Source organism: Andrena cerasifolii, chromosome 13 (genome assembly GCF_050908995.1).
Source record: "Andrena cerasifolii isolate SP2316 chromosome 13, iyAndCera1_principal, whole genome shotgun sequence".
NCBI lineage: Eukaryota > Metazoa > Arthropoda > Insecta > Hymenoptera > Andrenidae > Andrena > Andrena cerasifolii.
Genome location: NC_135130.1, coordinates 8,778,139 through 8,792,883, shown reverse-complemented (window position 1 = coordinate 8,792,883; position 14,745 = coordinate 8,778,139). Strand labels below are relative to the sequence as shown.

At 47.8% G+C, this 14,745-nt stretch overlaps 1 protein-coding gene across 3 annotated transcripts; it reads left to right on the top strand.

The window, feature by feature from the left end:
- The first annotated feature begins 266 nt into the window (after positions 1 to 266).
- Plexb (plexin B) lies at positions 267 to 13,040 on the top strand. Of its 3 annotated transcripts, XR_013086996.1 has the most exons (8): positions 1,033 to 1,174; positions 1,565 to 2,130; positions 2,207 to 3,132; positions 3,840 to 4,243; positions 4,322 to 4,814; positions 5,571 to 9,329; positions 9,666 to 11,841; positions 11,914 to 12,798. XR_013086996.1 is itself a non-coding variant. In XM_076825450.1 (7 exons), the coding sequence occupies exons 2-7, from the start codon at positions 1,758 to 1,760 to the stop codon at positions 9,771 to 9,773; spliced, it is 6,063 nt and encodes a 2,020-aa protein (XP_076681565.1). In that variant the 5' UTR covers positions 267 to 845; positions 1,565 to 1,757; the 3' UTR covers positions 9,774 to 13,040. The 3 variants fall into 3 exon arrangements, 2 of the variants coding, with proteins under 2 accessions (XP_076681565.1, XP_076681564.1); XM_076825450.1 differs by lacking the exon at positions 1,033 to 1,174 and adding an exon at positions 267 to 845 and having other exon boundaries at positions 9,666 to 13,040; XM_076825449.1 differs by having other exon boundaries at positions 9,666 to 13,040.
- The last annotated feature ends 1,705 nt before the right edge of the window (positions 13,041 to 14,745 follow it).

Here is a 14,745-nt window from a genome sequence, read left to right as displayed (position 1 = left end):
GAATCACTGCTATAATTAAATATCGCAATTTAGTTTTCCCATCACTTTTCATAGTCCCAAAGATCTGAATGCTTTCCCCCGTTTCAAATTTCCCGCGTCGATCGCGTCGGCCATCTCGCTAAAATTCAGATTCAAACGAGCGCACGGTAGATACGTGTTTTACCATTCGGTAAAAAGTACGCTCCTTCAGCCGTTGGAGGCCGCTGATAGGGTCGCTCGTGCGTCCGCGAGAGAGAGAAAAGGAGAGTACGCGGAGCGAGAGAAGCATCCAAAGAAGAGACAGTGAACCGTGGGAAAAGCGCGACGAGCGCTGCCGCGGTGGTAAGATAAAGAGAGAGGAGGCGAGCGAACAAGCGGCGCATGCCGTAGCCACGGCCCCCAACTTGCTCTGAACTCGTGCAGCCTGTCGCTGTCGGTCGAATTTTAATGGCGGCTCGTCCCGTTCCTCTCTGTTTAGTGGTGTTGTTATAAACCGATGGACGTTATCCGCGCCCCTTTGCATGCTGCCAAAGGGATGCACAGGGGACCCGAGTGAATCCTCGCCCTATCCCGCTGGCACCGAGCAGCCCGTGGCAACGTTCGGGGCATCAAGGACATGGTTGCACATCGCGCACGGACATTCCATCGCGTAGTCGTGTTTTACGCTTTGGCTCTATCGTGAACTGGGGGGCGATCGTGGGTGACGAATCCGGGGTGTCTGGTGCCGTTCTGGCTCGATAATAGGCATCGATATGCGTGCGTGAGCCCCGTCCTCTGTGGAAGCCAGCGAGAGCCACGGGAGCGGACCGATGATCGTATCGGAACGAGCACGAATCGAGGCTGCCGTGCTTTTTTCATCCGGGGAGGTAAATTCTTTTCCCTTCCACGTACGCGTACAGCTCGCGCGGATGCGCTCGGCTTTAATCGGGCATCCGGGGCTTTACGCTTCCCCGTTCTCCCTATTTTATTATTGTCACCTGACTAATTCGCCCGTTGTGCGCGTTTATTGCCAGGCGATTATCGACAGCCAGCGGAATATCCTTGCCTTTGTGCAAAGACACTGGCCTTAGCTGTCAAGTGCAGCTATGCTGCTCGCACTAATGAAGGGCGGTGCGTGGAACGGTGTTACAGGAAAAGCGCGGAGCCATCTGCCCTAGCCTGACATCGTCCTCGGGATGTTTTAGTACCGAAATCGGTCAGTGATATATTATTTACATCTTTCTGACAGCTTGCTGGCCGATTGCTAGCGCCGCTTACGCTCCGCCACGCGTGGTCGATCGCGAGGGGACAACAACGCGAGCCCGATTCGAACGCGAGACTTCCGCGACACTAAAAAAAAATTCCATATTTCCCTATTTATCGTCCCTTAAAATCACTTTCACCCCCCAACAGCGGGGAATATTCTTCAACCTCTAATTATCGAAAATAGAATCAGCGAACGTTTAAGTCTTTCTCGTTTGTCAGCTCGCATTTCGCGTCTTTCCCGTTTTCATGGAAATTCCTGCGAACTCGTTTCTTTAATTTAGGAGAGAAGCTTTCAGAGCCCAAGCCATCGAGTCTACCTTCGGTCTCTTAAATGTTTCAGAGGTACCAGGCAATAAGCATCATGTCGGTGCCTGGACGCAGAAACAGCTGGTAGTATCGCACAGATACTGGCTTTCTACCAGTGGGACTCACCCTTGTTATACCTTCTACACTTCCTACCCTAGACTTGTACACGCACAGACGCGCGCGCATAGCGTGTGCGCGTGTGCTCTGTCGACTATCGTCCGCACATCATGAGATTCTTGGGATCCCTATCGTTTTCCACTTCGCCTACTGTGCTGCCGCCGCTACACAGACTATCCTTTTCATCCATGTCTATTGCCACCTGGTTCTTGGCGATACTGGTAACCGCAGCCATAGATACGCCCGCCAGCACCGTCCCACCTGCGCCGGAGAACAGGTCTCTGCACGTAGTGACACAGTTCCCAGCTGGAGATGGCCAGCGATACGGATTCTACCCTCTAGATCCGAACACGACGAGAGAAGGCGCCCTCCGGTTCAATCACCTGACCATAGACCCCGCCGCGGGACGATTGTACGCAGGCGCCATTAACAGGCTCCTGCAGCTGGACTCTAATCTCAGGCTAGAAGAATATGTTTCTACTGGTCAGTTGCTGCTTTGAATATTCATATTCGTCTTTAAGCTTCTATGTGGTAATTGTTACTGATCCCTCGCTTCCAGGACCAAGATTGGATAATCCTCAGTGCCACGCGACAGGCTGTCCCTCCAGAGAGATAATCACGTCCCTGATGGACAATGTGAACAAGCTGCTGATCGCCGATCTCGAATCCCAAACGCTGATCGCCTGCGGCTCCCTCCTCCAAGGTGCCTGCGAGAAGTACAAAATGTCGAACATATCGATCAAGCCCGAGTTCATTCCCCACAGCGTAGCCGCGAACGACGAGAACTCCTCCACGTACGCTTTCATCGGGCCCGAGAGGTACAACGCGTGGGGCCAGACGAATATCCTCTACGTCGGCACCACGTTCACCAACCGCGGGGATTACAGGCACGACGTGCCCGCTATTTCCAGCAGGAACCTCCACAACCTGGAGTTCGCGGAGTACACGTTTAACAAACAGTCAATTGTATACATCGACGTTAAGTACAGAGACCACTTTCTGGTGAAGTACGTGTACGGCTTCAACGCCAGCGACTACGCGTACTTCGTGCTCGTGCAGAAGAAGTCGTATCTGCCGGAGAAGGAGGAGGATGGGTACACTTCTAGGCTGGCTCGCAGCTGCATAAGCGACCCGAATTACGACAGCTACACCGAGGTGACGCTGGAATGCGTGGTGGACTTGGGAGACGGCAAGTCGAAGACTTACAACTTAGTGCAGGATGCTAAAGTCGCGCCAGCTGGAAGCGATCTCGCAATGCAGCTCGGCATCTCCGTCGGCGATCCCATCTTCGTCTCCGTGTTCGCGCTGAGCAGGGGCATCACGAACGAGCCGCTGCCGCGATCGGCAGTTTGTATATACAGTTTGCAAGACATCGAAACCAAGTTCAATGAGAACATACACATGTGCTTCAATGGCAGCACGAAGTACAGGAACATGGGCTACGTCAGCGGACCCATACAGGATGGGAAGTGTCCCACGGCGGGGGTGAGTTTCAAAAGCAGGGCTTTAAAACAGTTATGATATCGGTTTCGGTTCTTGAACCGATATTATATCGGTTATAACGGTTCTAGAATAGGGCTGGGACTATTTGTCGAATTTTTCGGTATTCGAATACTTCAGTTGCTCAATTATTTGGCGAATATAATTCGAATATCCAAGTATTCGAATGCTATTCGAATATTTAAGTATTCGAATACTAATGTATTCGAATAGTATGGTGTGAATTATAAATCAAGTTCTTTAGGTTTATTTGTCAGGGTGAAATCTTGTAAGCTAATTTTGATCCACTTTACACTATACTATTCAAATACATCAGTATTCGAATAATAACATTTGAATACTCAAATATTCGAAGTTTATTCGTAGCATTCGAATACTTGTAAAATATTCGAACCGTTATAACTGATATAATATCGATTCTAGGACCGTTATAACCGATATAATATCGGTTCTAGAACCGTTATAACCCATATAATATCGGTTCTAGAACCGTAACCGAAATCGATATAGTCAGAAATTTCGGTTCCTTATAACAGTTATCCAGAATATCGGTTCTTCATAACTGTTTCAGTCAGAACCGATGTATAACTGTATGAAACAGTTATTTTCGGAACCGTTTCAATCCCTGTTCAAAAGCGACGATTGCTTGGGGTATTTTCGGAGATACTAACTAAGTTCATGTTTGTTTCCAGACGACAGGTAATATTCTCAACTTCTGCGAAGTCGGCTTGAAGATCTCCGGATCGTCGCCCATCGTGGGTCAGGCGATTTTACACTTCCCTGACGAATCTGTTACCTCTGTGACGATATCGAACACGGAGAGCCATACTGTAGCGTTCCTGGGAACCAACGACGGGGACCTGAAGAAAGTTCTACTTTCCGGGACCGAGGCGTTTGTTTACGAAAGCATCGTGATCGATAAGGGGAACCGGTTGATGCCGGATAGTTTAATTTCGCCTGACGGGGAGCACATTTACGTTTTATCGGCTTCTAAGATTTCCAAGGTCCAGGTGGAGCATTGCAGCAGCTACACTAATTGCAGCAGCTGCCTCGACGCGAAGGATCCTTACTGCGGGTGGTGTTCGTTGGAGAAAAGGCGAGTGCATATTCTACGTTCTTTTGTAGATTCTTCTTTCGGACTCTAGGTCTTCAACTGTTTCCTTCTTATTTTCAGATGCACGGTGAGAGGGGATTGTCAGAAGGCCAGTCACAGCAGCCCGAGGTGGTTGTCCCTGGGCACGGGGCAGCAGTGCATCGATTTCGAGCAGGTCCTTCCGGATCGTATGCCCGTCAATCAGATGACCACGGTCCATCTGACGATCAGGACCTTGCCGGAACTACCAGCTGGCGCTAATTACAAATGCGTCTTCGGCAACGCGGAGCCTATAGACGCTTTAATGACTGGCTTCGGATTATCCTGTCCCACGCCGCCAGTCATGGAGAGGCCGAATATACCAGAAGCGGCGGACCATGTCCTTGTGCCGCTCTCGGTACGCTCCAGCGAGACGAACAAAGACTTTGTTTCCCGAAACTTCGCATTCTTCGACTGCTCCAGGCACACCGTCTGCACGGAGTGCGTAAAGGCACAGTGGGCATGCAGCTGGTGCGTGTACGACAACAAGTGCACGCATAATACCAGTTGCCAGGGTATAATCTCGGGAGAGAACGTGAGTATTTTTAAAGCTACGTTTGTCGTTACTGGTACCGCGTTAATTAGGGTAACAAGCGTCTGCCGCCCGTTCCGCGAAATATCGTCAAATATTTTAATTTAAAAGAGTCAAGATGATTTCAAAATTAATTCAATATGGCAACTCACATGTGAGTTATTGCTAATCTGCTATATGAAAAAGAAGGGAATTGCTTTTAAAGTTGTTGAAAGCCTATGTGTTTAAACTTTTCACAATTTCTTTCGCTCGAAATTTGGCGCTCCATAAAACTTGTTGCTCCCCAAAATTTGTCGCTCTCCAAAAATGATGTTCCCCAAAATTTGCCGCTCATTAAAATTTAGCGCTCCCCAAAATTTACCACTTCATAAATTTTATCGCTTCTCTCAATTTTCCTCTCCCCGAAATTTGGCGCTTTCCAAAATTGGATGCTCTTCAAAATTTTCCACTCCCTAAAATTTACCGCTTCCTAAATTTTATTACTTCTCACAATTTTCCTCTCCCGAAAATTTGTCATTTCCCAGAAATTATCACTCCCCAAAATTTGTCGCCTCTAAAATTTGCAGCTCCCTAAAATTTGCCGCCCCAGGCTGTAGCCTACTTAGCCTACACACAAATCCGCCCTGCATCTCCGCATATACTACGATTACGCTTATCAGAGTAGCGTGCCATTCAATTTAATTTTAACCACCCTGTATTCTGTGTACTAAAGTTCTCACCCTATGATTTCAACAATAATAATTACCTTCCCGATTACAGAACCAAGTGAACCTAGCCGCTCATGGGGCCCAGTACTGCCCGAGGTTCGTCCAGCGCAAGGAGCCGCTGATGCTGCCGAACAGCGTGCCCAAGGAGATCGTGCTGGAAGTGGAGAACCTGCCACATCCGCAGGTGGGCCACAGCGGCTTTCAATGCATCGTGACCATCGAAGGTGCGAACCTGAAGGTGCAGGCTCGTGTGGACAGTAGCCGCCTGATAGTCTGCGACAAGACGGTCTACTCGTACGAGGCTCTGACCGGCGAGTACGAGGCGGAGGTAACAGTAGTGTGGAACATCAACCACCACGTGGACAAGACCACCATCGTCCTCTACAAGTGCGAAGTCTTAGGCTCCCACCGCGAGCACGCCGATTGCTCGCTATGCGTGACGCGGGATCCCCGCTTCGAATGCACCTGGTGCGGCAACAGCTGCGTGTACCGTCACTCCTGCCTGCACTCGCCGTTCACCGAGTGTCCCAAGCCGCGGATAGACATGATAAAGCCTCTGAGCGGGCCGATCGAGGGAGGCACGCTGGTGACCATCGAAGGGAGCAACCTCGGGTTAAGAGAGAGCGACGTGGAGGGGAAAATACACATCGGCAACACTCCATGTACCTTAGTAGACTACGAGGTCTCCGTGCGCATCGTTTGCCGCACCGGACGACACGAAGCAACCGACACCGCCTCCGTCGTGGTCGGCAACGACGCCGGGTACACGGAGAGCGCTGTACTCTTCAACTACAAGGACATCAGATTGTCCGGCGTCTATCCATCTGTCGGCCCGCAGAGCGGCGGCACCCAGCTCGCCATTACCGGGATGTATTTGAACATCGGCAGCACTATCTCAGCCTACCTGGACGAGCTGCCGTGTCACGTGAACGCGACGCAGGCGAGCAGCACCCGGTTGACCTGTGTAACCAGCAAGTCCGACCGCGTGAGGAGAATCGACAGACTGACCCTCAGCATAGACGGTGCTAACCGCACTCTGGTCGGCAACCCGTACAATTACACTCACGACCCCACCATCATGGAGATCAAACCGTTAACCAGCTTCGCCTCTGGCGGCCGCATGATCACCGTGCACGGCACCAACCTCGACACCATACAGAAGCCCGAGATGGAGGTCTACTTCGACAACGAACCAGTACCAGTCAACAGAACCGTCTGCACGGTGCTGAACCCGACGCAGATGGAGTGCCCCAGCCCCAGCGTCGCTAAACGCTTCACGACCCTTCGGCGGAGCAAGCGCGCGACTAGTAGCACCCAGAGCGCACCAGGGCAGTTGAAGCTGAAGGAGACACAGCTGTCCCTGAAGATAGCCTTCATCATGGACAACGTGGAGAGCGTGAGGGACCTGGAGAAGCACTTCCAGAGCCCCAGGAAGCGGCTGACTTACGTGGAGGACCCGAAGTTCCTAGCCTTCCCGAGGAACATTAAATTATACAAGGGCGACACTCTGGTCATTGAAGGAGAGAACTTGATCCTCGCCAGCGACGAGTCCGACGTGAACGTCACAGTAGGCGCTATGCCCTGTAACGTCACATCCCTCGCGCTGACCCAGCTAGTATGCATTCCACCCGATCAACAGCCCGTCGACACGGACGAGCTTGGAATCAAGACGGAGAACGGCTTGCCCATGGTGGTGGTGCGCGTCGGGAAGAGCCTGCGGTTCCCTATCGGCTTCCTTCGCTACGAAGTCATCAAGTCCTACCCAATCCCGCCGGAGGCGATCGCTGGAATCGCTGCTGGCACCTTCAGCCTCGTGTTCCTCTTCGTTCTCGTGCTGGTTATATATAGAAGGAAGAGCACGCAGGCGGAGAGGGAGTACAAGAGGATACAGATACAAATGGACACGCTCGAGAGCAACGTCAGGATGGAATGTAAACAGGCGTTCGCTGAATTACAAACCGACATGACTGATTTAACCGCGGACCTCGAATCATCAGGCATACCGACTCTGGATCATAAGAATTATATCATGAAAGTATTTTTTCCCGGTGTCACGCACCACCCGATACTGAACGACCCCAGGTCGCGCAGCAACGTCTCCAGGACGAACTACGACGCGGCTATGATCCAGTTCGAGCAGCTGATCAACAACAAGTACTTCGTGCTCACGTTCATCGAGACTCTGGAGGCTCAGAAGGACTTCAACATCAGGGACAAAGTGAACGTTGCGTCGCTGCTCATGGTGGTTTTAATGGGCAAGATGGAGTACGCTACGGATATTCTGATGAATCTTCTGCTGAGATTAATCGAGAAGGCGGTGAACACTAAGCACCCGCAGCTGATGCTGAGGAGGACGGAGTCCGTGGTGGAGAAGATGCTGACGAACTGGATGGCGCTCTGTATGTACAATTACCTCAAGGACTACGCGGGCTCCTCTCTATTTTTACTGTTCAAGGCGATAAAACACCAGATAGAAAAGGGTCCCGTAGACGTGATGACTTATGATGCTAGATACTCTTTGTCCGAGGAGAGGCTGCTTCGCGAGCAGATCGAGCACAGCGTGGTGACCCTGCACGTGGTCCAGGATGATCTCGATGAGAAGATACAGTGCAAGGTTCTAGATTGTGATACTATAAACCAAGTGAAGTCCAAGATACTGGATGCTCTCTACAAGAACACTCCTTTCTCGCTGAAGCCGTCCGTTCACGACGTAGACTTGGAGTGGAGGCACGGTAGGGGTGGTCACTTGACTCTTCAGGACGAAGATCTGACGACGAAGTGCAGCGGAGACTGGAAGAAGATAAATACACTGGCGCACTACGGCGTCAAGGAGTCCGCCGTCATGTCGCTGATCCCTAGACAGAACGATGGCTTTTCCGTCGCTTGCAAGCCTCCGTGCCACAACTGCAAACCGTCGCATTACCACCACCAGCAGCAGCCGGTCCATCACCACTCGCATCACCATCATTTGCACCGGCACGCCAATCACTGTTCGTCCACTCATCTTCCATCCGCGCCGAATCTGAATTTAATCAGCCCTGTAATGTACAATCATTCCGTTAGCGGTCTGTATTTCGAGTCCCAGCACTCGCCGCCGATCATAACGGCCAACGGCGACGTGGAGAGCGGCCACGGAGGTAACCAACGGTTGTACCACTTGGTCAGGCCTATAGAAGAGAACCATTACCCGCCGGGGATGGGCTTCACTGGCAGCAAACACCACCACCCGGAGCGAACGCACAAAGCTATACCTGAAATATTTTTAACGAGACTGCTGTCGACGAAGGGCACCGTGCAGAAGTTCGTCGACGATTTCTTGAACACTATATTAACGGCGAACGAGGCGCTGCCCAGCGCGGTGAAATGGTTGTTCGATCTTCTTGACGATGCTGCCAAGCAGCACGGGATTGTCGATCCGGAAGTGCCGCACGCTTGGAAGTCGAACAGTTTGCCGCTGAGATTCTGGGTGAACTTTATCAAGAACCCGGATTTCATGTTTGATATTAATAAATCAACGACGGTTGACTCTAGCCTGTCCGTAATAGCGCAGACGTTTATGGACTCTTGCTCGATGACGGAGCACAGGCTAGGGAAAGACTCACCCTCTAATAAGCTGCTGTTCGCGAAGGACATACCGCACTACAGGGAGAAGGTGGGACGGTTTTACACGGATGTACAAAGACTGCCGCAGATCACTGATCAAGAGATGTCCAGTGCCATGCAACAGTTGAGCGCGTCACACGCCAACGAGTTTGACGTGATCGCAGCCCTGAAAGAACTATACATCTATGTCAGCAAGTACTACGAACAAGTAAGTCGTCTTGGGGCGAGGATAAGAAGTGGTGAGTTGGGCATCATTCGAATACATTTTTCTTCCGAATAAAAAATTATTCGTTATTCTCGAATAACCATTGTATTCGAAATTTTTGTTCAAAGATTATTCAAAATTTGTATTCGGAGATGCGAAATTTATATTCGAAAATTCAAAATTTGTATTCGATATTTTTATTCGAAATTTCGATTCGAAGAGTATTCGATTAACAATTTATTTGAATAATGCCCACCACCGATGGCGTGCACTACCGACTCCACTACGTTTCTCCTACCTGCGGAGCCGAATAAGCGAGCCCCGACGAATGTGTTTCAGATCCTAGAGGCCTTGGAGACAGACACAGGCTGTCGAAAGCTACACCTAGCCCACAGGCTAGAGAACGTAGCGTGCACGCTCGAGGGAGAAGAGACTAGCGCCTGCTGACACAACCTCCTCATCGCCATCCCAGGACCCGTCAATCTCTCCAGAAACACTGACTAGTGCCTCCACTTCATTGCATCAGATACACCTCGTTACATATGTACAAATCTACACACCATGTGAATAACACAGCCCGTAAATAACGTGCGATTTCGTTAAGGCTAGTCAGGCAGATAGTTTTACAGGACGAAGTGAAAAGGACATAGTCCTGGTGTAGTATTTGCGTCTCTAACGGCCATGGCCGTACCGAAATACGCTCGTGCACACGTACAGATGTTAGCGAACGCTCGAGTCGCGGCTCTGATCCTTAAAACCGACGGTCCGTTTTTATTCATATTGTATATTTCATTTATTTTACTATACACACATATATATATATATATACATCCATATATATATTTGTAATGAATTCTAAGAAGAAGCGACGGGAGGAAGGAAATACTCGTTTGAATCTGACTGCGATCGGCGGAGCCTCGATCAGCAAGAGATCATTTGTCCCGCGACCGAAGAAGCGCGGCTCTTCGACGACGATGTAGCTAAGTCTCGATCGCGCGCGCCTTTAAGGATCTCAGACGCGGACTCGCGCGGATACTTATTAGAAACGGGAGATTCTCAATTCCTTGTTGGCCGGGTGTCTATACGTGTATACTTTAAAATACGGAACACATACATGGATAACGAGAGAGTAAGGAATCACGTGCGTAAGTTAGAAAGCCATAGTGTCCACCGGACTGTCTGTACAAAAGGAAGATGAGAACCGAGAAGGGAAGAGTACGGCAGCGAGTAGTCTGTGATCCGAGCACGAGTGGCTATGCCTACTATCTTCATTACGATATATAATTATTTATATGTTATATATATTATATATATATACACATACAAGAAAATTATATAAAACAAAGATCACGCAACATACACCTCCACGGATTGTAGTGAGCTAGTTAGAGAGGGTCTATATTATATGTATCATAAGTTCGGGGCGAGCAGCCCCTTCAGAGAGAGAGAGAGAGAGAGAGAGAGAAAGAGAGAGAGCGAAAGAGAGAGATTAAGAGATAATATTAAATTAAGGCAATTAAACTAATGTTAAAACAAAGGGAAAAGAATTGAAGAAAATTAAGAATTATGAGAGCAAGCTCGGACTACTCTAGGCCTATCTACGTATATTTCAGTACGTGAAGGAAGTCGTCTTTTTTTTGTTCGTTTTTTTTGCAATAAGTCTGTTTCTATTTTACATTTATGTAATTAAATGTACGAGTACGACCGTCGAAGCCACCATGTGGATCATATAATGACTTTACGATTACTTTTTACGCCTATTATTGCTCTTACCGTATTACTAAGTTGTATTATCTCTATAGGTACAATTAACTGCCCATTCAACAATGGTTATTATCGTGTATCGTTAAGCGTAAAGTACGTAATAGCCGAGGAAGAAAACGAGAGGGATCTTTTATATTGCACCTTGGCGAGAATTCGCAGACCCCTCGGATCAGCCGGGAAAAGAGAAGGGGCAGAATTTTTTTATGCGACTGATACTTCTCAATGTTTCAAGCGTTAATTGGTCAATAATCGTAGGGAGGAAGCGTGAGAAGTAAGGGAGAGACTTACCGAGACACAACGACGAACAGTATTTTCTTGCAATTACGCCTCCGTTTAGTTTCGCCGGAAGTCTGATTTCGAATACTCGCGTCTGTGAGGGGGCCAGTCGACTGCCCTCCGGTACGATCGAATTCACTGCCCGATCGCGCACTGCCAAATTTCTCCATGCGCTTCTTGAGACCGTTAGACTCGACCGAGCCGCAAAGCATACGGATTATTTGACAGTGTTTTTGTCAGCGCTGGTTCCGGGAAGGCTGGGGTCACTGCTCACTTCTTGTACTTAATTAAAGCTCTTGTGTATTTCCACGACAAGCCCCCAGGCTTCCCCGTCGCCGCCTGATGGTATCTCTCTATTATATCGTATTTATTTATATTATGACGAACAAATTAACTCTACGGTAAATTGTACGTCAATCTGTCCTATGTGATTTAGCGTACTACTTTTCTTTTTTTTACAATGTATATCACTTGCGTGCCAGACTGCCCGCATACTCGTATACTACTTTCGGTATACGCCGGCATGCGTGCTGCAATTCCCTTCGAGACGTTAGACTTCCCCGCTTTCTTTGAGCCTCTCAGATCCCAGCGGAGAGATTCATACGCGACGCTTGAGAAGCTCGCGGGCACTGCGCTCTCTCAAAGCCATACGTAATAATTTAATTTTCGACTGCAATCTTTCCTGCAAAATAATCGTGAATATAGAGCGAATGATAACGGAACGGAGGAAGTTAATTGAATTCAAAGTGTCGATGATCTTTGACTATTTATAAATTCGTTCTGCTATCATCTCTCGCGACACTATATACGTACAGACTCTTTTGTATTTCTATTTAAGCTATTGGCTCGTATACAGTTAAGATCGGACTCTCTTGTATATTGATCTGCGCTTTTGTAAGTAACGGTGGAGGACCGCTCCGCCGAGTATTCTTATTTGTTAATGATATTTTATTTGTACAATGAGTTTATCGCGGGGGATATGATTTTGTTTTCGTAATTTAAAGGTAGGGATATATAAACGGACGCTTCTCGATTCGAATGGTTCTATGGAAGCCGGGAGAATTAAATTGAACGATTAAAGACCTGCCGCCTGCTGGAATTCATTAATGACTTCGGATAAGAATATTGTGTCTCGCGACGTTAAACGAGAAGAGCGAGGCGGGGTGCGCGCTCTTTTGTGTAAAGAAAAATTTAATGTATAAAACGAGCGATGAAAACAGTGATTATATTTACAAATGCATCGACTATATTCTTCTTCTACTTTATACATAGGAAATACAATACACACCGATTATATAGGGAACGTAGAAGATTCATAAAATACGTGTCTTTCCAAACGTTAGAAGAAATTGTGCGTGCAAGCGGTGACGTTTTTTTAAATAAATTTGTAAAATAGAATATTCTCGCGAGTAGTGTTTGCATTAAAAAGAAATCTTCTCTTCGTTTTTCATTGTAAGATATTATCGGATAGTCTTCCTACATTGGATATAGCCTGGAGCCTGTAACGGTGATCTTGAAGATTTTGTCATTCATTCGAAGTAATATATCTGCTTCTATAAGTCTGATACTCTTTAATCTCACAGTGCAAATATTTATGTTGAATTAAAGTATTGTGCAAACTATGTATCGTATATACACAGTTTAGTTGTAATGGTATTAAACATTTTCTTTCAATTCCATCGTTAACTATCGCGCTTTATCGCCCCGCAAATTGATAAACAGTAAATATATTAAAATCGGTTCGCAACAGAACGGAAAGAAATCTTTTTTACTAACTAATGAAGATCTCGCGACAATTACATTGGGCGATAAGGTACGACAGTTTAAACTTTAGCCAATAAGCTGTTGAAAGTATATGCGTGTGTATATTTGAATGAAGATATACTGCTTCTCCTTAAATTGTGGATGGAACGCTTTCACAATTGTCTGTACATATTCCAGTTACCATTCTTAAACTCTTCATTCCTGCGTTCATTTAATACTTTTATATTATTCAAGCGAGAGCAGAGAGCCCGCAGGCATTTCGACAAGGTAGTCTCCCATCGAACGAAGCTGCTGGAATTGCAAAGTGTCCTGACTATCTGTTACAAGCACCTTCATTCCAAAGTCCGCTGACAGCCACAGGAACTCGCCATCCACGATTTAAGGACCAGTACTTTTAAGGGCATGACTCTTCATTCACATTGTTGTACATAGTCCAGATTGACGTACGCTTACATACGTGCGCACATATTATACAACTCGTCGCTATTATCGAGCAACCCCCGACAACTGTGTAGGATACATTTTTTAACGATTCCTTTCAGAGGTTCACGCAGAATATCTTGTACACCATACGTTCGAGCGCAATTCGATGGGAAGTCCCGCGCGCGCAGTACGCTGCGCCCTAAAATGTACGCGTGCACATAGAAACAGAAATATCGGGAATTCCCCGCTTCTTAAATGCTCCAACTACGCACACACAAAGTGCGAATATTTAGGTGGAAGTCTGGCGGCTTCTGGGTCGCGTTCGAGCGTTTAAATCACCTTGTACATTGAAAGCTGCGGTGTGATCAATTACGAGCTATAATTTACAATTCTTCTTCTTTGGTCTTTTTAGACTTTTCAGAGAATCTCACGGGGCCGGCAGGATTCCCTGATATTTCTGTACGCTCGACAGTTGACTCCATCCATCTGAGAAAAGCTTGTCAATTCCGCATTCAACGTATGTACTGTATTGTAATTAAACTGAGGAATGTTCAGCGGTTTTACCGAGTCGATTAGTACGTCATGCTTCGTAGTTATAGACGGATCCGAGCGTCGAGTTAAGATTATTCTTTGTTAAGCTTCGGTAACGATGGGGGGATGACTGTTCCCCGGACGGGTGAGCCATCCGTCGCCGGGGAATCACCGTGCGCGAGACAAGGAGTATGTAAAACGGGCGCGTCTTCATTCGCATGAATTTCTGAGTGCGTATCCTTTTTCGTCGCCAGGCTACACTGTGCTGTGCACGTATGGCTGGTGAAACGTCTGATAAATTCCTCGGGTCGAGCAGCGCGCAGCCTGTATGATAATGTACTGAAATTTTTAAAGAGGACGGTGTTAAAGTAGTTTGTACTTTCCATGTCCTGTCTCCCTCGATGCACAAGGGAGGCACATTGGATTCCCTGGGTTTCACTGGCTATACGTCGACAATGAATGGGAAGTGTGTGCGATAACTGCTTTACGTGTGACTGAGAGTCAATTGCTGTGTGTACCACATGCGGAATGAGAGAACAGGCCCTGTGTAAATAGATTTCAGCCCCTGGCCCCCCCATCTTGCATATAAGTAGGTTTTAAGTAACACTCGAGAACGAAATGACTCTTGCCAAATTTTCAATGGAACGTAGGGACAAACGAA